At 41.8% G+C, this 25,627-nt stretch overlaps 2 protein-coding genes across 6 annotated transcripts in view; one reads left to right on the top strand and one right to left on the bottom strand.

Annotated features, from left to right (window-relative positions):
• Lrrc28 (leucine rich repeat containing 28) overlaps positions 1–5,796 on the bottom strand; it is a 62,710-nt gene extending 56,914 nt beyond the window's left edge. Inside the window, exons 1-2 of one of the 2 annotated variants that reach the window (XM_013012188.1) lie at positions 5,713–5,796; positions 3,169–3,396 (exon numbers count right to left, since the gene is read on the bottom strand). In XM_013012188.1, the coding sequence (XP_012867642.1) occupies positions 3,169–3,336 (168 nt within the window). In that variant the 5' untranslated portion in view covers positions 3,337–3,396; positions 5,713–5,796. Of the gene's footprint in view, positions 1–3,168; positions 3,397–5,461; positions 5,627–5,712 lie in introns of those variants that run through there. The other variant, XM_013012189.1, reaches the window with a different exon arrangement.
• A 2,095-nt stretch (positions 5,797–7,891) lies between these two features.
• Positions 7,892–25,627, top strand: part of Ttc23 (tetratricopeptide repeat domain 23) — a 46,375-nt gene continuing 28,639 nt past the window's right edge. For all 4 annotated transcript variants that reach the window (XM_013011835.1, XM_013011833.1, XM_013011832.1 and 1 more), the window contains exons 1-6: positions 7,892–8,280; positions 13,947–14,146; positions 15,076–15,199; positions 16,343–16,493; positions 16,686–16,811; positions 23,987–24,164. In XM_013011835.1, the coding sequence (XP_012867289.1) occupies positions 8,265–8,280; positions 13,947–14,146; positions 15,076–15,199; positions 16,343–16,493; positions 16,686–16,811; positions 23,987–24,164 (795 nt within the window). In that variant the 5' untranslated portion in view covers positions 7,892–8,264. The remainder of the gene's footprint in view (positions 8,281–13,946; positions 14,147–15,075; positions 15,200–16,342; positions 16,494–16,685; positions 16,812–23,986; positions 24,165–25,627) is intronic.

Raw genomic sequence — 25,627 nt, 5'->3', positions numbered from 1 at the left:
CCACTTCCGGCTTTTTTCTATTTGCTTATGTGGTACTGAGGAATCGAACCCAGGGCCTTGAGCATGCAAGGCAAACGCTCTACCACTGAGCCACCTTCCCAGCCCAGCAGTGGGTTTTTTTTTAAATCACTTGTCCCGTGCTTTTGTCATCTATATTCTTATATTATTTGCCTGTTCAGTTCCATGTACAAAGTCAGGGACGTTTTCTCCTCTGCCAATGGAAAAGAAAACACCTGTGTCTCACTCCCCGTCCCAATTCACAAAGGTGATTGAGCGCTCTCCAATTCCCTCTGATCTCAGCAGAAAATAATTTTTAATTTAAATTCTCCCTTGATGCAAAGATTAACTGCTTAATCAGAAGCCAAGCTCCCTTGTAACATTAAAATGTAGGTGCCTCTTCTGTTTTAATCCACTCACAAGTATAAATAAAGTGAGAGCTCTATAGCAAGTCACTCATTCCCAAGAAAGCCAGCAGCCCCCATTAAAGATCCAACAGACTTGTGATTCAGCTTCCCGCTGGTGGACTTTCATTCTGCAATGAGGGAAATGAGGTATAACAGGCTAAGCACATAGAATCCAGTCTATTACCTCAGTCCTAACAAACCCCTTCCTGGTACTTCAGTCTTCTGTTTCTTCCATGGCTAATTCCCTCCCTCAGTGAGCTCCAGAGCTAAGACCAGATGGACAGTGACTATAATCCCAAGATGTGCTGCTGCTTCTGCTCACAAACACCCAGCTGGGAACAATAAAAAATATGAAGGTTACAACCTTCATACCTTGGACAGCTGCATGCAGCAGAGAATGTTCTAGGGACAAGCAAATCTTTCTTTCTGAGCTTAGCTACCAAATGCCCACTCAACAATGAATGCCTAGCAGCTCTACCACCTTTCTCCAGCCTAACTGCCACTGAAAGTGGTCCCCTGAAACCTGCGCTCTGCACAGATCAAGTGAGATCTAGAAACCAGTAAGAAAGAAAAAATGTAGTTGATGATATAGTCATTGCTGGTGCCCTGAAAAAGGCTGGGTTACTGATTTACAGTAAGCAATCAATGAATCCATGTTGAAGGGCTTCACGATTCTTATCCTCTAAGTCAGTCTTTAGCGTCATGTAGATGGGATCTATTTTAAGTCTTCCATAATCCTGCTCTACAAAATTAAATTACGTGCCCCAAAACATTAGAGGATAGGCCAAATAGGGACACATACATACTCAAGACAACTCCTGTCCATAAGCACTCTCAGTCTTTGCGCAACTCTACTTGACATCACTTATTTACTTGGTCTACAATTGCAAATACCTGTCACCTCTATCACATGATTGTGAATACCTAGCTTCCTATTTGTACTTCCCTTCATTACTGAGATGACAGGCATGTGCACCATGCCTAACCATGATGCTTCCCCCATACCTAGGAATGACAGGCATGCAACACAGTGCTTAGCCACTGATTTGAATTAGGGTCTCTCCAACTCTTACACTTGGGATTGAGATCCCCTTACCACCACCTCCCAAAGAGCTAGGATTTCAGGCTGAAGCCACTACACCTGGCTCCAAAAGTTTACTTTAACTTTTGAAAAACAAAAAACTAATTTCTTTAAATAAAACCCATTTCATTGGGCTATGATTACTACTCACCATTTTTGGGGACATAAATAAGAAGTATGGAAATCAGTTATTTGCCTTGACAAAAATATTTCTTACACTACTTTTTCCCTAAAAGGACTAAAATAAAACTCTAGGTAAACATACAATTTCATATTATGCAATGATGATTTTGCAAAAAGGGCATATGTATAACTATACAGACTTTTTAAGCATAAGAACTGAAAAGTCTAACTTTAAAAAAAAATATAAATAAAGCCAGGCACCAGTGGCTCATCCCTGTAATCATAGCTACTCATCTGAGGATCTCAGTTCAAAGCCAGCACAGGCAGACAAGTTCATGAGACACTTATCTTCAATGAATCACAGAAAAAGCTGGAAGTGGTGCTGTAGCTCAAGTGGTAGAATGCTAACCTTGAACAAAAGAAGCTTAGGGACAGTGCCCAGGCCCAGAGTTTAAGGCCTAGGACTAGAAAAAAGTAGATACAAATTGGCATTCAACATAATATATACACCAATATGCCAAAACTATAAAGATTTATCCAGGTACAAGAAAGATTAACTTTATAGTGCTCTCTGCTATGACATGCATATAAAACCAACATGAGATACTTTTCAGATACTTGGGAAAGTCTGATACAGAAAAATGAATTTAAAAATGGAAGATTTTACAATGAAAAAAACAAAATGTCCTAAATCATTAAAACTGAGTAAAAACTAGAAGTCAAGAGTCAAGTACCACATTCACACCAGGCTAAGTGAGAACCAGAAAAAGCAAACTCATTTCAAATGCAGACAAAATTTTATAATAAGCATAAAAATCTCAACTAGGACATTCTCTTGAAAAAACATTTTAAAGTTTATCTTGTATGAAAAAAAATCTAGGTTATAATGAATACAATGTGCTTATTCTTAAACTATAAAAAGGTGAATCAACTGTTGCTTCTGTGGCAAAAATATGATACCCCAATTCAAAGTCATTTTGATTTTTGCAAAGCAATCATAAAGAAGGTTTTATTACCACCCAGAGGTTTCATGATGCTTGTCAGATGCCTCTCTATATACTGTCAACTTTAAATCATTTTCCTTTTAGTGTTAATGACTTAAAGTAATCCTTGTTAGAATTGCTCTTGTCTACTTATTTATATTTTTTGGTAGTACTAGGGTTTAAACTTAGTAGAGCCTTGCATTTGCTATTGGAGCCAGGCCACCAGCTCTTCTTGTTTACTTTTTGACTAGTCTGTTGGGAGCTATGACATTTCAAAATTCACCCATGAAGCTTAACAAAAAAAGCACAAGCTAGGATAGACACACAGGCTAAGTAGAGTGAGGAGAAATCTTTTAAGCAGTACACTGCAGAACACTTTGCTTTTCCTACACAGCTCCTCATGTAACATCACCTAACTTCAAGAACTTGGATCACGCAGTGAGAGCCCTTTACAAATATTCCCCATACATATATAACAAGAGAGTATACATGTTTTAGTCTGAATGTCTGGGGACAAGTACGATATCTGGGTCACAACTACATTTGTAAATTATTGTAAAGCAATGTAATACTGTACCAAGGTTGTAAGGGAGTTTCTTTTCATATAGAGTCTCTCCAAGTACTGTAGTCCTTCATCTTTCAACAACTCCAGTGGGAAATGGTGGAGATTCCTGTAATTTAAGAACAAGTTCTTGTGCTTTTCAAGCCTTGCCACAGAGATCGTCTTACAAAGTTCGGATGCCATGACGGTACATATCCCATGAGGCGAATTGCAGCACTACATCTTGTCAAAATTGGTCCATTTCTACAAAGACAACAATTATAATCATTATGAGACTTCCCACACACATTACTATACCATCATATTAGCACATAAACACAGACATTAGAAGGATAATGATACATCCACCCTGTGCCCTTTTGACAGATGAAATTGTCAGACATACTCAGGAAATTAAAATTAATAACAATCTAATAAAAATATTCCGATTGAGCAATATTTACCACTATAAGAAATAGGTCTAATAATGACAAGAAAGTAAAACAGTTTGGATGATGGGTAGGTGCCACTGTGAGGGGGGAGGGATAATGAAGAGGATGAATGGAGATGAATACAGTTGAGACAGTTTATCTGCATGTGTGAAAACAGAACAATGAAATCTGCTGAGATTGTTTTACAAAGGGGCAGTGGGAATGAGGTTCAAATCCTAGTAGGACCAAGAAAAGAGAAAAAGGAAAATGTACATACAATTACCCTCACTCCTATGTACATATCTTACTAAATACACACTAAATAAAACATTCAGGAAAAAAAAACAATTTAAAAAACAAGCTCATATCAAGCTTCAGAGTTCTTCACATCAGGCCAACCCATGTCACCAGCCTCCTCTCAAAACTGCCTGGCTTCTCACCAAGTTCCTGGGCTTTTCTTTGGAACTACCCAATTCTTCATAGCACCTGCTGTTACCCTTCTAGCCTGGAAACTAAAATCTCCAGTTTTCAATATAAAAATCACTTTCCTATCTCAAACTAATATACTCCTGGAGTAGTCTTTCTGAGTGACCCAGCTGTTGCAAATAAAGTAGAAATGCTGTTAATAATCAATAAGAAATGCTGTTAATAATCAATAAAGCTCCTGGTTTTCCAGGAGGCCCTGAAGCCTTCCACAGGATTTCATAGGACTCTTCACAATTTGTAATCTACGTACTTATTGGTGTACTTGTAGAATCCTGAGGGCAGAGATCAGTTGCTTTCTTCCACCTTGCAAACCTTCACTTAGCATAGGATCTAAACCTGTCTTCAAAGAGCTATAAGATAGATAAAACTAGAATGTGTGGAATAATGGTGGCACTTCATCTACTCACCTCAAGACCACTTACTGATTCTACAGGATTGGTAGCTGCTATAAGATAGCTAATCCTCACAACACTGCAACAGACATTACTTAGCCTACTTTATGGATGAGAACAGAGTTTCTCAGAAGGTACCTTGCCAAAATTGCAATGAAGGTGGTCTGTGCACAACCGTACCATGCCACTTTTTATGTGTTATCATCATTTATATGTTGGACAAAGCTCACACAAATGGAAGCAAATGGACAGCCAAAATCCACATTCAAGGACATCAGACAGAATTCACTAAGGTTTTCCATCAGGTTCTTGGGTGCTTGGGCTGTAACTGGGTGCTTCGAAAACACTACATCTTTTTAAAATGAATCTTCCTAGGAAAGCAGATTGGGAGATGAAAACATAGACAAATGAAACCAGAAAGCTGTCAATAATCAGCAATGCTCCCGGCTTTCTAAGAGGGAAGCCACTAGACCTTTTCACAGGCTCGTTTTCTTACTCCTTTCTCTTAACCACTTCCTGTCCATATAGCTAAAGAAAATGTTTAATATTAATTGTATACAGTTGCACCTCCAACATGAGCTTTCTGACAAAGCACTACTCTTATTAAAACAAAGCAAATAGAAAAAAAATGCACCCATTCGATAATGTCTACCCATTTTAAGCAGGCGTATCATAAGAGTCCTTAGGATGGATTGAATCATCCTGGATCTGATAGAACATCCATCCCACCTTTCAAACCCTGGAGATCAGAGGATTACAAACTGAGTATTTACAAACTATTTGTAAACCGGGCGCCGGGTGGCTCACGCCTGTCATCCTAGCTACTCTAGAGGCTGAGATCTGAGGACTGAGCTTCGAAGTCAGCCTATGCAGATCAATCTTTGCGACTTCAATTAACCACCCAACAGCCACAAGTGGAGCTGTGGCTCCAGGGGTCAGAGCACTACCCTGGGGGGCGGATGGCGGGGAGAGGTGGACAACGTCCAGGCCCCGAGTTCAAGCCTCAGGACCGGCACCTACCAAACAAGCATTTGTCAAATGATTTCCCAGCTCTAGCAGAAGTCTTAGCCATAACTCGCCAGATCCTAGCTGAAGTCGTTACGACTGGGCAGCAGGGAGTCAGGGCCACGGAGACCCGAGGCCCGAACCCGCGGTGCCTCCGGCCGAGGCCCAGATGCTCGCGCGGCGCCCGAGTATGGCGCATCCCCGGCCGGGCCCCGGGCAAAGCGGAGGCGCGGAGGAGTCCGGACCCTCCGGACGGCAGCACTCACCCGGGTACCAGGAGAACCGGCGCTGGGCGCGCAGGCGGCGCTGGAAGGCCGGCCGGGCCTGTGAGCGGGGCGGGACGGGGCGGGGAGGGGCGGGGAGGTGGGGCGGGGCCGGGGGGCGGGACGGAACCTGCACTGCCGGGAGTCCTGCCGGAGAGAACCTGTGGCGAGCAAAGCCTCGCGGTAATTCACCCCAGTTCTCGCGGTGAGACGAGAGGCCCGTGTGTCCCCCAGCAAGCTGCCTGTTCATTGGCCGAGAGTGCTGTTTCCTCCGGATGGCCCCACCCACTGTTCCGATATTACTTCCGGCTCCGGCTGTGGACTTCCTGTGGATGGAGAGGCCTTTGACTTAGATACCTATGGCGGGTGGTTTAGGAAGCGTCCGCCCCTGGGATCGATCTGTTGCTGACTGTAGTTCACTGAGCGCCTTGACCTGTGCTGGGGTGATCTATTTGGGTCTCTGCAGCAATCCCCTAGCTCAGGTGTTAGCGCACCTGTCTGAAGGGATTCTGACCACCACCCCTTCCACCCCTTAAGGCCGACAAGGTTAGCAAACGGGGCTCAAACCCTGGATTTAGGGGCTCACAGCACCGATTAAACCCCGGCCACGGCCCGCAGGTGCCCCTGGCACTTGTGAGGCTCAGAACAGTTTCGTTAAGATATTGTGGTAGTTCCTAGCACGACTGGGTAGGTAGAAAATGTTTCTTCAAGAAGAAAATTGCATCAAAAGATAGAGCCAAGGAAGAGTTAAAAAAAAAAAAATCTGCCAGGCACCGTGGCTCATTCCTGTAATCCTGGCTACTCAGGAGACTGAGTTCTCGAGGCAAACCAGGCAAGAAAGTTCTTGAGACTCCTACCTCCAGTTAACCACCAAAAAGAGCTGGAAGTGGAGCTGTGGCTCAAGTGGCTCAACCTTGAGCAAAAAACAAAAAAACAAAAAACTGAAGGGACAGTGCCCAGGTCCTGTGTTTAAGCCTCAGACCCGGTGCACGTGGGCGCCAAGCACGTGTGAACACCCTACCAAAAACAACAACAAAAATTACATATATTAATTTGCTAGGGCTTCATTATCAAGCAACCTTAACTTTAAAATGAAGCACTTATATTTTGGCTTACTCTTTGGAATAATCTAGAGAAAAAAAATGAAATAGCCTAGAAAACACAATCATAAAATACAGGCTATGACATAATAAGAATATATAAAATATTGTGGTTACTTATTAAAACTAGTCTTCAGGAGTTACTGAAGTATATGGCAAAGATTTGTCCCGTGATTTTAAGACTTTTTATAGAATTTCCTAGTACCTCAGAATTTTTCCCCTTGGGTTTAAAATAAGGGAAACAGTTTGTGTACAAAGGGAAAAAAAATAGAGTATTTAGGATCAACCCAAATGAGATTTGCTGCTAGTACTGAAAGTCACAAAATAGGCTAGCAATAAATAAATTATTGTAGCTTCTTAGTTTTTATTTTTAAAAAAATAGAAATTGGCATATTTTCATATATTAAACTCTGATACTTGATTATGAAAAACATTAAAATGTGATCATAAATATGATCACAAAATAACATTAATTTTTTTTTCTGGTCTTGGGGCTTGAATTCAGGAACTGGTCACTGTTCCTGAGCCTCTTGGTGCCCATGGCTAGCACTCTTTCTACTTGAGCCACAGCACCACTTCTGGCTTTTTCTGAGTAGTTTGTTGGAGATAAGCGGCTCATGGACTTTCCTGCCTGGGCTGGCTTCGAACTGCAATCCTCATATGTCAGCCTCCTGCAGAGTGAGACACCACACCGGTGCCCAGCCTAAAATAACTTTTAACCCTTGTCAAGTTGGCACAAAAGTTGCCAGGTAATTATATATAATCATACATATCACCACTTTTAATATCACTATTACAGTTTTATCAAGTTTTAGAGGGTCAATTTACATATTTTTGTTTCACTTAGAAGAGGGAATTCTCTCATTTAAATTAGTTTTACTGACGTTGACTGACTTTGCAAATCAACAGGCAGTGCATATCACTTTAAGTAAATTCCAAGGAAAAGACAACCCCATTTAAAATTCCCACCTCTAGTTCCCAAGGATTGGGTTACAAAGTTTGACAAAATCCTGTTTCTGCACTTGCGATTGGTGGATGGGATGCTCCATCATTCAGTCTGTCTGGAGTTTTGTGAGGTACCCTCAGCACTTTACAGGAAGATTGTTCTGAAAGCTACTGTACCTTAGACAAATTTATGGTTATCAATCTATACGAAGAATCACCATACAGATACATCAGGAACCAAACTGGTACGCTCAACTGTCAGGACCGCTGTGATTTGCTCGAAAAAGGAATGGCGATGTTCTCAACCAGACTGGGTGAACTGACAAAGGATTTTACCACATTGTTGGACGTTTGAGAGACTTTTTTCTGGTGTTCGTTAGTTGGCAAGGAGTGCCAAAAGGAAATCCAGAGAAAACACAGGCACAATTTAAGGATAGCAGGAGGAAGAGTTTTCAAGAAGGCATTTTGTTTTTCTCTTTTGAAGTTGGATACCTTTTCCCCAGATTATCAATGGAGTTTTTGAAAGGTAATGCAAACAAGTTAGGATTCATTATAGATTATTCTCTGTTGTAAGAAGCTATGTTTTGTGGTTTTGTTGCTTAAATATGTGTTTATATACTTAATAATACTGTAATCTTTAAATGGAATGAGTTTTTTGTAGATTATTATACTTGGCATAATAGGTAGTCCATCTGTTATATGAGGAATTGAACATAACAGTACATGCCTGTAATTCTAGCTACCGAGGAGGCAGATGCAGGAGATTTCAGAAAGTCTTCAAGGCAAGACTGGACAAAGTTAGCAGGACCCTATCTCAACAGCAAAATAAAACCAAAATGTCTCGAGTCATAGCTCAAGTGACAGAACACTTGGTGAGAATCTGGGTTCAATCCCCATATAGAGAAGAAAAGATAACAGTAGAAATGGCTTTGGGCATTTTATCAAAACACCTATAAATAACATAAACCTTGTTGCATTTCTTTGTATCTTTCAAAAACACTTTTTTTTTTTTTAGTTTAGCACTGCCGTATTAGGTAGGTATGGTGGTGTTGGTGGTGTTGGTAATAAGTAGAACACACATGGTAAAAAAAAAAAATTTGTCTTTGTGAGTTTGGCTTACTTCATTTAACAATATGCAGTTTATTGCAAATTCTTCTTTGTGGATGTATAAGAATACTCCATCGTGGATAGCTACCTTATTTCCTTAATCCAGTCATTCATTGATGGATATCTAGACTGATCTAGTAAGGTGGCTACTGCGAAGAGTGCAGCAATAAACATGGGTGTGCAGGTGTCTTTGTAACCCACCAGTGGTTCTTAATTAGGTAGAGAGAGAAGGAGGAATCTCTAGGTATGGAAAACAGGAGACAAGTTCTCCTGCCACCATTGGCTGACGTTGTACGTGGCCAGGCTCATCAGATAATATCCTTTTTAGCTCTTTTTGGTAGCCCAGCCCTCTTGATGAGAAAGTAAAGGAAATATGGTGTCATTGAACTGACTTGTTCCACTTCTCAGCAATGGCAGTAAAATGCCTATTCACCATTTCTGATCTTTCACTAATTCTGCTATGAGATCTGTTGGTGTGCAGTTAAACCTTCATAGGCATGGGTTTCTAGGGAATGAGCCTTTCCACCACTCCATATCTCTAACCTATGCAGACCTGCAACTTGAAGAAGTTAATATTTTCTTTATATAAAGCCCACCCACCCCGGTACTACCTACCCCAGACCTGACTACCTTCAACTATTCACAGGGTTTTCCCTACAGATTGTTGACATTTCATTTGAGGGCAAAGTCAAGAAACATTCTTTTTATAATTTAAGGACTCATTTTTTAACAATAAAATTACCCTTAAAGGTAAGAATAACTGTCAGTGTTTCTCCAACTGGATTTTTCTATCAAAATGTATAAATAATATTTTTAGTGACTGGACAATTTATATGTTCCTAAGAGCAAAGAACTCCAGTGGGAATGAGATGGTGGTAATATCCGAGAGCAGAGATTTCATGTGGAGGACTTGAGGTTACCTTTGTGGCTGTTAATTCCTCGGAACTGGGGAACCTTCTGTGTGAAAATCTGTAACATCATTTGTATTGGTGGACCATACAAATTTATCAAACAGGCAGAGAGAGCCCATTCCATTGATATCCCTTCTGGCTCCAGTGTTGGAGCCCTGTAAGGAAACACCTGCTAGTATTGCAGCTCAGCCTGCTGGTATTATAACTTTACTGCTGGCTGCTGCCGCTGTCACTCTCAAGTTCTTGTCTGACAAATTCCAGAAATGAAGCGTCTGCATTGAAGGCTGTTGCCACTCTGCTCCTGTGTTCCAGTGGCTGTGTCTAGGCACTTTTTATATCCTGAGCTGTGCTCGGATTGGTTGGCCCTATGCAAATAAGGCACAGGACAACCAACCAATCAGTTCAGACTTGTGATGTCATAGTTTGAGTGTGACTTTCCCCCTATTATAATTAGATGCTTGGAAGGTGACATTTTATTGGTTGAGCCTTGTGACATTCTGATTGGTTACTAATTCCAAATCAGCTATGTTCTATGGGTGGGAAGGTATTCAGAACTTGAGGAACCAGAAGGAACTAGAGAAGGGTGCTGGCAAGATGCTTTGTTTCCTGATGGTACTTTTTTTGAAACAGTTTTTAATCTTTTCCCATCTGGTCTCCATTGGCCAAGCCAAGATACTCTCAAGGAACCCTGAGCCCTAATTAGTCTACCCTTTCACAAGTTTTTATGTGAACATGAGTTTTCAGCTCTCCAAGATATCCGCTCCGAGTCCAAGGAGTGGAAGTGGTAAGTCATACAGTATTCTGCATTTAACATTTGAAGACTATCAAATATTTTCCAAGACAAGCAAAACCACCAGTGTTTTATGATAGTCCCAGTTTCTCTACATTCTCATCTACATTTCTATGGTCTGTCATTATTATTATTATTATTATTGTCATTCTGGTAGATGTGAGGTAGTATCTTGTTGCAATTTTGATTTGCATTTTTAATGACTAATAATATTAAGCATTTTTGGCCACACATATATCTTTGTAAAATGTCTATTCAAATATTTTCCCTATTTTTAATTGAGTTTTTGTCATCTTATTATCGAGTTGTAAACATTATGTATTCTGGATAGGAGTACTTCATCAGATATGTGACTTGCACATATTTTATTCTATTCTGTGGGTTGTCATTTAACTTTAGTATTGATAAACTTTGAAGGAACATATTTCTTTTTAATAAAATTCAGTTAATATACCTTTTTCTTTTATTTTTTATCCCTTAGTTCAGTACTTGGGAAATCTTCTAACCCAGGCTCATGAAGATTTTCTCTGACGTATGCTAGTTTTATGCCTTTAATTACTTTACATCTCCATTTGGAGTTAAATTTTATATATGGTTTGAGGTAGAGGTCCAGCATTCTTTATTTGAATGTGAAAGGCCCACTTGAGGACTATTTTCTTAGAAAGCTAGTCTTCCTCCATTGAATTATCTTGGCACCTTGTCCAAAGCATAAGTGATATAAAATGCCTTGGATTTTTATCCCCAACACTGGAAAAAATGGGAAAAAATATTGGCTGTATATGTAAGGGTTTTTTCTTGGAGTCTCACCTCTTTCCTGTTGTTCTATATCTTTATTTCCATAGTTGTGTCTGAGACCAGCACTGCAATATTTTGTTGTCCTTTGCTCTGTGGACTAATAAATATACACTACTAATAAATATATACTGTCAAATTTATATTCGAGAAATAAAAATGTGCATAGATTGAAGGCACGCAACATGATATTTTGATGTAAGTGTACTTTATGTAATGATTCCCACGATCTGGCTCAGATAATCACCCGACATGATTACCATTGATTACCTGATGAGAACACTTACGATGTCTTCTCTACCAAAGCCAATCACCACAAAGTTTCACTCTTAGTTTTTATAATTTCTAACATTGGGAAGTTTGAGTTCACCAACTTTCTTTTTCCTTTTTTTTAAATGTTCTATTTTGAGTCTCTTGCATTTTCTATATAAACTTAAAGCTCAGTTTGTCAATTTCTACCTTTTTCCCCTCTCCCCTGAAAAAGCAGTTAGGAGTTGGATAAGGATTGTATTATGCTTATAGATAATTTGAGAAATATTGTTATCTTAGTCGTTTTGAGGCTTCAAATTCATGAATAGAAGATGTCTCTTTATGTATTTAGATGTTTCACTTCTTTGATTTTCAGCATTTATGTCATATATTTCTTTCATTATATTTATGCCTAAGTATTTTACTGTTTTGATGCCATTATGAATGGAAATGTTTTCTTAATTTTATTTTCAGGTTATATATTTTTAGTGTATAGATGCATAAAATTCCAAGCCAGATATGTCAAGTCATGTCTATAATTCTAGCACTCAAGAGTCTGAGAAAGGAGGATTATGCGTGTGATGGTGACCTGTGGTATACAGCAAAGCCTTAATTTGGAAAAGAAGGGAAGAGATTTTTGTTGACTTATTCTGTATCCTATAACCCTCCTGAACTTGTTTAGTAGTTCTAGAAGGAACTTCTTTTATTCACTTTTCCTGGATTCTACCTACACGATCATGTCATCTGATGATGAAGTTTTCTTTCTTCCTTTCTGTTCTGCATGCCTTTCTTTCTTTTTCTTCCCCTGTTACCCTAGCTAGAATATTCTTTATGCTCTTGAATATAGTTTGGTGGGAGAAACTATCCTTGCCTTATTTCCAATCCAGAGACAAGGGCATTCCCACGTTCACAACTTAGTATGATGTTAGCTTTAGGTCTTCTCATGAGATTTTCATCAGGTTGGGAAAGTTTTTCTCATCAGTAGGCATTTAAGTGTCTCAGATGTTGTTTCTATACATATCGTGATGAACGCATGTTCATTAATCCAGTAGACCCTTGGTATCTGAAGGTAAGTGGTTCCAAAGAGACTAAATGTTTTTAACAACACCTCTTAGACCGACCTGCAAGACTCAAACCCCGTATTCTTCCTCTTCCTCTGATCTGGGGCCTATCATGTGTTTCAGCATTCTACTAGGTAGGTCTGGCAGAAGGAACATTAATTGATTGGATAAGTCTGACTGGCAGTTGTGGGTGCAAATTAAGAGAGGCCTGGGAAGCCAACCCAGGGCAGGCAGGAAGAGGATGCTGTAGGGAGCCACCCACACTGATTTCTAATGAGATTTTAAACTCTAGCTCTGCCTGTTACAAAAAAAAAGGAGAGTGGTTGATGATAGGCATGTACCTCAAAGTAAATGAACTGAAGAGTAGGCTTTTGTGCTGCATGATGCAACACACATTGATTATTTTTATATCACAAAATTCTTTTTATGAATACATTAACATATGTGTGTTTGTTATATCCTTTGATCATCATCCCTCAGTACTCCCTCTTTCTCCCTCTGCTGCTGATCCCTTCCTACACAGTCTGCCTTGATTTTGCTTTGTTTAAAAGCTTGTCTCAATCAATAGAATGATGCGTACTTTAAAGAGGAAAAAGTTATTATCTTTAGAAAGATGTTATTCTGAAGTAGTGGAGGCATAACTGAGCTATAGAGTGCCTTCCTAGTTTGTTGTTGTTGTTGTGTGTGTGTGTGTGTGTGTGCGCACGCGCACATGCGTGCGTGGTGATTTTTACTGCATACATCACTCCAACTATTCCATTTAGCCAGAAGTAAAGGGTTAACATTTATTTTCTGACTGTAGATTAGTTGAGGAATTCATTAGGCTTACTTGGGCTCAGCAAGTATAAGTGAGAGATAGCTAGCTAGCTAGATAGATATTCATTCTTTTAACCAAGACTGTTTGGTTTAGCTAAAACTGAAAATAAGCCAAAACTCTTTTAAAGAAGTCATAGGTACAGTGTTGAAATTTTCCTAGATTCTAACCTCAATTCTAAAGGAAAAAAAAGTGAACCCTGAAAAGTAGCAGTTGAAACATTTATTTATTGCCAATTCTGGGGCTTGAACTCAGAGAGCCTGGGCACTGTCCCTGAGCTTCTTTTGCTCAAGGCTAGTGGTCTACCACTTGAGCCACAGGGCCCCTTCTGGCTTTTTCTGTTTATGCGGTACTGAGCTATTGAACTCAGGACTTCATGCGTGCTAGGTAAGCACTCTACCACTAAGCCACATTCCCAGCCCCAGAAACAATCTTTTAACACCTTTCCCTTCTGTGTTTAACAATCAGAGGACAATGCAAGTGAGAATATGCAGGAATCGCAAGACACCCACATTTCCAGCCATCTAGATGAAGTAGTGGCTGCTGTCAGCATCACCTCTAGAAAAAAGTCTCCTAACAAGCTGCCCCAGACCGCGCTGTTCCAGCCTCCGAGAGAGAAACTCCACCTGTGTGAGGAGAGGGTGAGGTCCTACTTCAGCAATCACCAGGTAAGGAGTCTTCCCCTTCTAGACCTGTGCCCTGGGAGGCAGGCTCTCAGGCGCAGCCAAGAGAAGGATGGTTTTGAGGTTACACTCCTAATCTCAGGAGTGACATAGGAAGAAACATGTAAGTGAAAGAACTTACTATAACCCAAGTAAGTGTGGCCCAACCAAGCCATGCCCAGCAGTGGACACACCCACAGTAAGTACAAGTGAGCTGAGGACTAAGGAGGAAAAGGACCAGCATGGAGGAGCTGAGGGAAGGGTCCTCAAGAGAGGGAAGGGTACATGTAATTATAATCTACAAGGTAGGTGTGCAGGAGGTGCTATGCTTGACGTGAAAGAGGGAGCTGTGGGTTAAAATGAAATGTAGTCTGCAAAATGATCAGTTCATTGAGGCCTTGCATGTTGCATGTGAAGTAGCCAAGGGCTCTTGGAACTTTCACGTGGTAAAAAGTAGATGCTTTTTAAATATTCACTTTTTTTTGCAAGTTTTTATTTTAAAATAGTTTCAGACTTACAGGAAACTTATGATTCACCAGTTGGCAACATTTATTTTTATTGCTTGTGTGTGTGTGTGTGTGTGTGTGTGTGTGTGTGTGTGTGTGTGATAGTGCTGGGGCTTGAACTCAGGACCTAGCTTTTTTACTCAAGGCTGGCACTCCGCCACTTGAGCCACAGCTCCACTTCTAACTCTTTGCTGGTTCACTGGTGGCAAGAGTCTCATGGACTTCCCTGCTTGGACTGTCTTTAAACTGGAATCCTCAGATCTCAGCCTTCTGAGTAGCTAGGATTCCAAGCATGAGCCACAATCACCTGGCTAGAACCCTGCATTTAAGAGAATGGACAGATATACAGTTAGATTTTGTTTCATGCTTTGTGATTCTTAAATGTTTTGGCTGTCGGATCGTAGGTAACTTCACTTTCTTCTCTGACAGTACAAACAGGCGATCCAGGAGCTTGTACGTTGCCTCGCATTGACCAGAATTTGCTATGGTGACTCACATTGGAAACTAGCAGACGCACACGTTAATCTGGCTGAGGGTTACCTCCAGCTGAAAGGTGAGCTCATCTCAGATCCAGCAAGATCAGTGGGTTGGCTTCTGTTGTTCATCCCCCAAATTTGCTTCACACTCAGCTAGAAGGGTCAGGATGTAGGATAGTCTTCTTTCCAAATGGTGATAAGCCAGCAAGATACATCACAGAGGAGAGGGAGAAGGAAGAAAGATTGTAACCTTCTAAGTATTTGTTTATTATCTTTTTTATTTTTGCCAGTCCTGGGGCTTGAACTCAGGGCCTGGGCTCTGTCCCTGAGCTTCTTTTGCTCAAGGCTAGCACTCTACCATTTGAATCATAGTGCCACTTCTGGCTTTTTCTGTTTATGTGGTACTGAGGAATGGAACCATGGATTCATGCATGCTAGGCAAGCATTCTACCACTAACCATGTTCCCAGCCCTGTTTATTATCTTAAAATTAAGATCCTTAGGAGATAGTTCATCTGTGAGCTTATGAAAGGTATTATAAAAGAACCCAAGACAAGGGAGAGCAGCTTAGAATAGAATATCATTCTTGATGAAGAAGAGTTGTTTGACTATAAGTAACAAACAGTCAAATTAAAAAGGCTAACACAAGTTAGAAGAACTAAAAACACATTGGCTCATATTTAAATGTCCAAGGGTTAAACTTGCTTATTCCTTAGCTATGGCTGATATTTGAACAATATGACCAGGTTTCAGTTTCTTGCTTTTCTCATCACTTGGATCTGTTTTCTTGGCTCCATCCTTAGTCAGGCTTTGTACACCTGGCAGCAACAGTGATGCCAGCTGCTCCAGAAATTCCCAGGAGACAAAGAATACCCTGCTAAACATCCCAGAATTTCAGTACATTCTAAGTAGGCTAACTTGGGTCTAATCCAAATCACCTGGATTAGATGTGCAGTAGGCAAGGATCGCCTGTTTTCCTCAAGAGAAACAAGAAGAGAGATGGTTTCAGGAGGGAGAAAACAGTATCATTTCCTCTCCGGCTAGGCAAACTGGGATGACTGCATTTTGTTGGTTGGTACAATCATGATGCTCTTTTCCTGCTGCCCAGATATATCATGTATCACCAGACAATAGGTGGGGAGCTTGTTAGATTCCCTGGCCATGAAGATGTTTCTGTCATGCTGAGGTTGTAGAGAAACTGAGACTTCTCTTTCTTTGTAGGATTCTCACTGCAAGCAAAACAACATGCAGAAAAAGCCAAGGAAATCCTGGTCAGCTCCATTGTGTCTCCCTATAAAGACAACACGGACATTTTCAAGTGTTCTATAGAGCTCTTCTGCACCCTGGGGAAAGCCTTACTCTCTCTTCAAAAGTATCCTTTGCCTCTAATCTGCACTATTAGGTATACTGCTCACATAATACTTAATATCTAGTCCATAAGGCCAACTAAAAAGTTGTTAGATGACTGGGAGAATGATAGGAAGCGTAAGAGCCAGATGAATTCCATAATCTCCAAGTCCTAGAAATCTAGAACCGAGTGAAAAGTTTCCTGAACACAATCCAGATATAAGGAAGCCTCAGAGAATCTGACAAAAGCAGACAACATTTCCAAGGAGCTCCTCCAGTGTGGAAAGATTATAAAGGAAGAGTGGACAGAAATCCAAGCACGGATCAAATTTTCATTTGCACAGTAAGTTTCAAGATAAGAACTTGGTGTGTGTGGTGACTGACTGAGGGTTCTTAGCCAGGGGAATCTGTCTTCAGATAGATGGTTCGTCTTCATGGGGCACTGTCCACAGTTTCTAGTCCAGGAAGGAGAGGAACACAGTTATATCAAAGCAGCCCCAGCACCGAGATGAACCCCAGTGGCAAAGGTTGTCCAGAGCCCTCCTATCCAACCTGGGCCCTTTATTTACATTATCCCCTCGACTTTTCTTTTCTACCTGATCTCCCTCCCACCTGCCTTCCCATCATCCTGTCCTTTGTCTCTTCCTCCCTCCCCTCCCTTCACTGCTCCTGTAGAAGATGGAGCTTGAGTAGATAGATTTTTCTGATGAGGGCCTCAAAGAAAAGTCACATCCTGGTCTACGATAAGAAGATTGGCCTTTCTTCCTCATTCGCCACGCAGACCTGGCTGAGGGTGATAGCACGTTTCATCATCAGGTGACACCCCGAGGAGGCAACTAGGCCCTGTGACCTGGTCATGACACCTGTTACCCCGTTGCTCCTGAGGGCTGATTCCACTGATCTGCCTACTCCCCACTCCTGAAGCTGCCTCCCCCCGTATAGGAGGACTGACTGTCCTCCAGCCAAGGGCACAAAAGTAGCTGTGCTCCCCGCTGGGACCTCTCCACAGGCTCTTAAGGGAAAGCAACGAGTACCCAGTAGTTTCTACCCTTATCCCATCCAGAGGCCGGTCCTTCCCTGATTCTCCAGAACACTGGGTGGCAGAGTGAGCTCCTTTGAAGGAAAGAAAGTGGGGGAAAGAGGATGGAGAAAGTCTCGTTCTGGAAGAGACCGAGAATCCCAGATGACCTCACTTGGCTTTCCTTAGCCAAGCCAGAAGAATCCAGTTTACCTTTGTTAACACACTTTGCCTCCCTCCCAATATCACATTGTCCTGTTTTATAAATCACCATGTGTTTTGTGCCATAAGAAAGTACAGAGATGAAGAAGACATTTAATATATATTTACATATATAAATATATAATATAAATACTATATAGATGTATAATATATAGATACATAATTATGCATAATTGTATTTATATTACATATATTATATTTATGTATTATATATAACTATTATAATTGTGTATATAGCCCAGCTACTTGGGAAATAGAGTCAGGAGGTTTGTGAGTCCACAGACAACCCAGGTAAAATTGCTGAGACTCTTATCTCAAGAATGAATACACTCCACTTATGGGACACACACTTATGGTACATTATTTGCAATAGCCAGGAATTCAAACCAGCTCAAAGGTTCATCCAAAGCAGAATAGATAAGATTGTGGTCCATACATGAAAAGAAAATGGTCAAACCACTCCTTGCTTAAAATCCTTGGGTCGGTGGGTGCTTCTCACAAACCGTGTGTTCAGTGAAAGAAACCAGGCCCCAAAGAATCCAGGGATTCATTCCACTTATATGACTGGGAGAGCAAGAGGGTTGTCGATGATCTGGAGAGTCACACACCTTCCCCATCCAGATCTTCTTACTGCTCAGAACTAGGCAGGAAACACACAGATCAGAGGCCCAAAATCTGGTATTTGTTGCATCTGGTAGAGACTTGACAAATGCCTTCATTCTTCATGTTCAGCAGTGTCGCTACAAAACAGGGATCTTGACTTTCCAAACTAGCAGTACTGAATCTCGCCTGCAGATGGCAGCCCTTGAACATGTCTGTACTGAAAACCCAGCTGTCGTTGAAGTCCATCTTGGGAGTTTGTTGTACAAAGTTACTTTTGTGTCTCACAAAGTTGTTTCAGACATTGCCAGTTCTTTTTTTTTTTTCCTCCCCATTCTGATTGTTCACCCTGACATCCCAGTGGGACATTTAAACTAAATGATTTTCATCTGATTACTTTGCCCACTGAAATCTGCCCAAGCTGATCTCCTTTAGAAAGAAGCAAGGCTTAGGTTTTGTACATTACTGTAGTGACACTTTTCTCCAGCCAGGTCTTGGCAGTAGAAGGCCAGGGAAATTTCTCAGACAGCGCTGGTAGGATTTATGTCCTTTTTAGAAGGATAGCTTTTTGTGTACCCACTTTAACCTCCATCAGCTTCTCCTTTTATGGTGCCTATCAAGGCCGGCTGGTGCCTTTCCTCCTGTCCCTACAGACAAGGCTGCAGGGGTGACTCATACTCAGGGGTGGGGGGAGGGGGCGGTGCTTCCATCCCCATCCTCCCCTCCACCCCAGTGCTCCTGCACTGGCAGGATTTGCTACCTTTGGACCGTGGATTCAAATCATACATCTTTAAATCTGTTAAAAGTTAACCTCAAAAACAGGCAGATGTCCCGCCCTCAGTGGCCATAGGTAGATTCTGTTCCAGTTACTGATAGAGATCTCCAGGGACAGAGTTGCCTTAATACATATAGGCATACGCCATTGCACACGTACACCACACACACACACACACACACACACACACACACGACCTTTCTATATGTCATCATGGTGACAGGGTGTTGGGAATTGCTGCTCCAGAGCACGTGACTTGTCCCCCAGCTTTCTCTGTGCCTTTGAAGTCTTCCACAACTTCTCCCAGTGAGTACTTGACTGGCACCGCTGTGCTAGACTAGCCCAGAACGAAACAAACACCATTTCCCAGAGCATCAACAGGCCACCTGGGGAACTTTTCTCACCACTGTGCCGTGGTACAGCCTTGTGGTCTTTGGAATCCAGAAGCCTGGGTTCGAGTCACTATTTCTTCAGACTCACCCAGTGGGACTTGGGGCGGGTTCCCTGCTTTCAGTCAGCTGCTCTGTCTTTCCCTGCTAATGTCCAAATAACAGGACCTCAGAGGACTTTTGAGAAGATTAAAGAGACACCAGATATAAACTCAGAACAACAGAAAGAGAAGGGAAAGAGAGGGAGAGAATGAGGAACGTGTGGAAAAAATGAGAGAGAGTTGGAGGGAGAGATGTGAAAAGGAAGAAAAGGAAAGGAGGGAGGGAGAAAAGGAAGGAGGAAGGGAGCAAGAAAGGGAAGGAAGGAAGAAAAGGAGGGAAGGAGAAAAGGAAGGAAGGAGGAAGGGAGCAAGAAAAGGAAGGAAGGAAAGAAGGAGGGAGAGAGGGAAGGTGGGAGGACGGTGGAAGGGAGAAGCTGCCAACTGTTGACACCCTCTATGCAGGTTCTTGTCCAGTGCTTTCCTCCTTCATCCATGTCAGCCCCATTGTCCCTGTGAGTTGGAGAAACCCCTTCCCATTTTCAAATGAAAGAACTGAGGCTGGAAGAAGGGGCACACAGCAGGGAAGTGCAGAGCAGAGCCTTATCTAGCAGTCTCTAGTGTCCGGGCGGCTGCCAACCACCACTGCAGAATGGAATTCTCACAATGCACTCTGCAGCAGAACCTTGCCTTGTATGTAGAGAAACGCACACATACATCTTTTCTCACGTTGACTCTAGAAAGCTCTAAAGCCTCCACGTGTCCTCTTTGGGGATGGGTTTCTCATCAGATTCCAATCCCCAGTGGCCTGCCCGCAGACCCTGGTTCACCAGTGCACCACATTGTTGCCAAATTCTAGCATGTTTAAAGAGGAAACACTCTGGTCCCATAGTAATACTAGAGGTATGGTGAGACCTCAGGAATTCGTCTGAGATGAGATGTCCACATAGACTCCCTGCAATTGCTGTGGATACACTTTCATTCAATAGAACATGGCCATCACTGAAATGTGCACAGCTGTCAAATGACCAGACTGCCACATTTTGCCATTCAAATGCCCCTGTTTTCGCTTCTGTCTAGTGTGTGTCCTAAAGCTACTGGACATATTGTTATGGGCACCCTAGAGAAGAAATCCTCAAAGAATCCTCCCCCTGCCCCACAGGTAGATAGAAACAGAAAGGAGAGAGTAGTACTCTCCCAAACGTTATATATGAGAAAATGGAAACAGACAGGATTACTGGAAATTGACTTGATGCTTTAAGTGAGCGGGAGATGGAGGTAAGACTGTAATTTAGTTATTTCTCAATGTAGTACTCTCGGTCTCTCTATTCCTTTTTGATTAAATATATTGTGAAATGAAGGTAAATTGTGTTTTCTGTTTTGCCCTTTTATGCGAGCAGAGTGTTCTCAGTGAGTTCCTGAAGGCTCATTGTGGAGCACATTAGCTGGATAGCTTCCCTTTCTGGCTGAGTTAGTGTCCAGATCCTGTATTCACAGACAGTAGTGTGTATGGGGGGGGGCAGGGCGTGTAGAGTGGGCTTCATCCTAAACAACAGCGTGGTGTACTCATCCAGCTTTTTAATAAGATACTAGAGGCATATGAAAAGATGTGGATACTGTTCCAGGCATGTTGTCACAGGTGTGTCATCCCAGCTACTTAAGAGCTGGAGAAGATTGTAGTTCAGAGTCAGTCCCCCCCCCAAAAAAAGTGTGGCAAGACCCCATCTCAACAAACAAGTCAAGAGTGGCAAGTCCCACTACATATGAAGAATAGGTGGAAGGAACATGGCCTAAGACTACTCCCAGGGAGGAAAAAAAAGCAAGGCCCGCTCTGAAAAATAACTGAAGCCAAAAAGATCTGGGTCTTTGGATCAAAGGGTAGAGGCCCTGAGTTCAAACCCCAGTAACACCCCCACCCACGTATACAGATACTGCTGTGCAATTTCGCATGTACACATCACCAAACTAACTCACAAAACAGATTTCATACCAGTGGGAATCTGAAGTGGCACTGTCCCCGGTCCTGTTTGTTTCCCTCCTATTGTGGAAATTGTTACACTGATTCAGTGTTTGCAATTGAGTGTTTTTGTGCAATTGTACCTTTCCAATGGGTGCATGTCATTGTATTCTTTATTGCTGTGTATCAGCCTGGACACTAGTTTTTGATTTTTGGCTTTCTTCCCAGACAGTTTCCCAAAAGAAATCATCTTGGTCTTTCTATTTGCTTTATTCCTCATCTGTGACTTTTGCAGGCAGCCTTGGAGACAAAAGATATATTCTTGCTCTTCTGGCGTTGCGTCATTTATGAGCATTAAAAGGAAAAATGATGAAGACTTTTTTTCCTTTGCTCAAATATTGGTGGTATTGTCTAAATTCACCAAGCTCAATTCAGTGGGAAAATGTCTAAAGTCATTTGGAAATGATGTGACTTTCCCTAGATTCTAAACAAGAGATCAACAACTTTTTTTTCTGCACATAACCAAATAAAGCAGAGATCAGAAGGATCATAATTCAGGGGCAGCTCAGGCAGAAAGTTAAGGAGGCCCCCATATCAACTAGAAGGCTGGCCAAGGGGGTACACATCAGTCATCCCAGCTACATGGGATGTATCAGTAGGAACTGCGCTTCAGGATGGCCTGGGGTAAACCACAAGATCCTACCTGAAAAATAGCTACGGAGGAAACATAGGAGGGATTAAAATTGCATTTGGTATTTTGTACAGAAAGTTTTCCACACAGAAGTTTCTAATAGTCCTCACAAATATTTTGGAGATTTTTTTTTAGAGGCTTGTTGTTCTGTTACAGAGCAGCATTGTTCACATGAGAGACTAACGAAGCCACAAGAACATTTTCCCGCTGCTACCTTATTACGCTTAAATTAGTATATTTTTTTCTGACATAATAATAATATAGTTTCACAGAAACAGGGAAACTTAGAAAAGCATAAGCAAGGAAAGTTCAGATGCCAATCCACCTGCTTATTAGATGACTACTGCTAACATGTAAGAGATCTTTTTTTTTAACATGTCTGAGTGCAGGTGTCTGTTAAAATTGGTTATAAAATATCAACATGCATGAGATGACACACAAGATAGCTTTATAACTCACCCTTTTACTAAAGAACAGAAGAAATAGATACATTGTTGGTTGATATAGGAAGAGCCACTGTGATGTATAACTTCACAGGAAATTGTGACAGGCGCTTTTCCATTATTGTAAAGAGCGCTAAGCTAGACATTCTCTTATGTTTCCAATTTCCCTGCCTGAGTATGTTATCAAGATAAATCCCTAGAAGCGACATGAGCAGAATTGTATGCGTGTATATGTATGATTTTGATTTTGAGAAGTTTATGCCCAGATGATAGTTTCTCCAGCAGTTAGTTGATGAGAGTACTTCAACCTCCTTAATATTACCGAAATTGGGCTGGGCAGGTGGCTCAGTGGTAGAGTGCTCGCCTAGCATGCAGGAAACCCTGGGTTCGATTCCTTAGCACCACATAAGTAGAAAAAGCCAGAAGTGGCTCTGTGGCTCAAGTGGTAGAGTGCTATAGCCTTGAGCAGAAGCAGCTCAGGGACAGTGGCTAGGCCCCGAGTTCAAGCCCCAGGACTGGCAAAATAAAAAATAAAAAAATATTACTGGAAATTTCTGTGATTTCTCACTACATCCAAGGTTAGCATCTCAAACATTCCTTGTGATTTTGCAAAACATTTTATATATTTATAAACCATCCCCTACCTAGCACTTGCTTTGTGTCAGATACTGTATTGGATGTTTTTGTGAATGTCAACAATCTTGTTCTTTCTAATAGCCCCAGCAAAGTGGGCACTGTTAGCATCCTCGACATTTAGGTGAGATCACTATTGCTTGAGCGGTTGCTACATTGAGCAAGTGCAGAAGCCAGCACTGGAACCTTCCCGTGGTTCCCAAGTTCATCCTCCTGAGCAGTGCCCAGCTACCACCTGGAGGAAAGGCTTAGCTGTCAAGCCAATGAATCAGGGAGTCCCACCCTCACTACCAGGCTGCCTATATTTTCAGACCGTCCTATGTTAATGATTTTTAAATGATCCTTTTGCTAGAATTAGAGCTAATGAGATAGATTCTTGTTGTTGTTGTTGTACCAGTCCTGGGGCTTGAACGCAGAGCACAGGCACTGTCCCTGAACTGCTTTTACTCAAAGCTAGTGCTCTACCACTTGAGCCACAGCATCACTTTTTCTGAGTAGTTTATTGGAGATAAGAGTCTCATGGACTTTTCTGCCTGGGCTGGCTTTGAACTGCGATCCTTAGACCTCAGTCCCCTGAGTAGCTTGGATTGCAAGTATGAGCCACCAGTGCCCAGATGATTTTTAAGAAGGGGGATGGGGGCAAGGGAGTGTGATGAAGAAGGGTTGCTTGGTGACGTACACTGGGTGTTCCTTGTACAACTCCTGTGTATGTTAATAAAAAAAATCATTTAAAAATCACTTGATTTTTTTAGGGTATATCAATGTCAGAAGAAATTAAAAGAAGCTTTGCCCCACTACAAAGAGGCTCTGGAATATACTGTGAGCAACAAAGGAGACAAGAGTATCGAGTGTGTACCCATACTGAGGGAACTGGCAGGCACCGAGCAGGCCCTGGGGTTCCACGACGAAGCCATCACACGTCTCTTACAGGTAAGGGGTGGCACATGGGACACTAGACCTGATGCTTTTCATCAATGCAAGGGCGCAGAAGCACTGGAAGTGGCTATGTGGTTAGCTCCAGATTAGTACAACACTTGGCCTAGAATAGATGCTCAGTCAATAGCCAGGCAGTAAGTACAGGGCCACTAGCCTTGGCTAGTGACTGTACATTCTGCAGAGACTGAGGCTCGCTAAGAATAGCTTTGCTCATTATAGACATGGCTTAAGCAGTATTTCCCAGATGAGGTTTCTTTGTCCTGTACTATTTTCTATAATTGTAAGATTTCTTGGTGAGTCATTCAAACATCTCCAGGGATGATAACTAATAGATAACTAATAGATAGGTACACACATACTCTCACACTCTCTCTCTCTCTCTCTCTCTCTCTCTTTCTCTCTCAGAGGAGAGAAGAGAAAAGAGGAAAGAGGAAAGGAGGGGAGGGGAGAGAGGAGGAGAAATGGGTTCATGTGTGTTGGGGATTGACAAGCCTGGAGTCCATGGATAGACTAGCCTAGCAGTCTCGAAACTGGGCCAATATCAGCGGTTTTGTGCCTTAGGTCATTGATTGACTAGGTGAGTGGACTTATTGGATGGAGAGTGGATGCCTTCACTTAGAGTCATAGCATTACCTACACACCTACACACACACATAAGCACACACACACACACACACACACACACACAGCACGAGTTATCTGGTATTGAACCAGACAACTGGGCACCAAAGTTGAGCAAGTTGACACATAAAATTAACCATCACAATGAGTTTGATTGATGTCTTTGTATCATGTCATCCACTAAAAGCATTTTAATGTTTCCTTGAGAATTTAAAGGATCGATTAGCCCATTCCTGTTATTTCAAGATATGATGATATGTCACTTAGAATACACTTTTGCCATGTCGCTTTTAATTACTCCAATCGTTTATACTGCCACATGCAGAGTGTTAGAGAGCCCTGTTGGCTCACTGTATTTGGATCATCTCTTGTAATCACTATTAACACTCTCTAACACATTATTTCCAGGTTATAGATAAGGAAGGCAAGAATTAGAAAGGTTGGGCGATATGCCCAGGAGGACATAGCTAATAAATGACACAACCTGGGTTCAAAACTAGTATTTCTTTAATTAAGATTCTTTAGTGTGATAGGTAGAGGATGGGGTGGTTGTGGCAAGAGAAGAAGAGGGAGGGACCAGTCCAGGCTGTGGAGGAAAAGCAGAGTGGCTCTGAGCAGTATGGATACTGGCTGAAGACATGAGATACATTGAAGAGAAATACTAGAGGCAGAATTGATTAAGATGTGGAGATTGGCAAGGACCTGAGGGAAGGGACTCATAATTAGCAAGGAAAGCTCTTTTGTGGTTTTGTATTATTGTCAAACTCACTGAGGGGTGTGTGTGTGTGTGTGTGTGTGTGTGTGTGTGTGTGTGTGTGTGTGTGTGTGTGTGTGTG

The sequence above is a fragment of the Dipodomys ordii genome, unplaced genomic scaffold (assembly GCF_000151885.1).
Source record: "Dipodomys ordii isolate 6190 unplaced genomic scaffold, Dord_2.0 Scaffold15, whole genome shotgun sequence".
NCBI classification, from domain to species: domain Eukaryota; kingdom Metazoa; phylum Chordata; class Mammalia; order Rodentia; family Heteromyidae; genus Dipodomys; species Dipodomys ordii.
The sequence above is the reverse complement of the archived record's forward strand: the minus strand, read 5'-3'. Positions and strand labels throughout refer to the sequence as shown.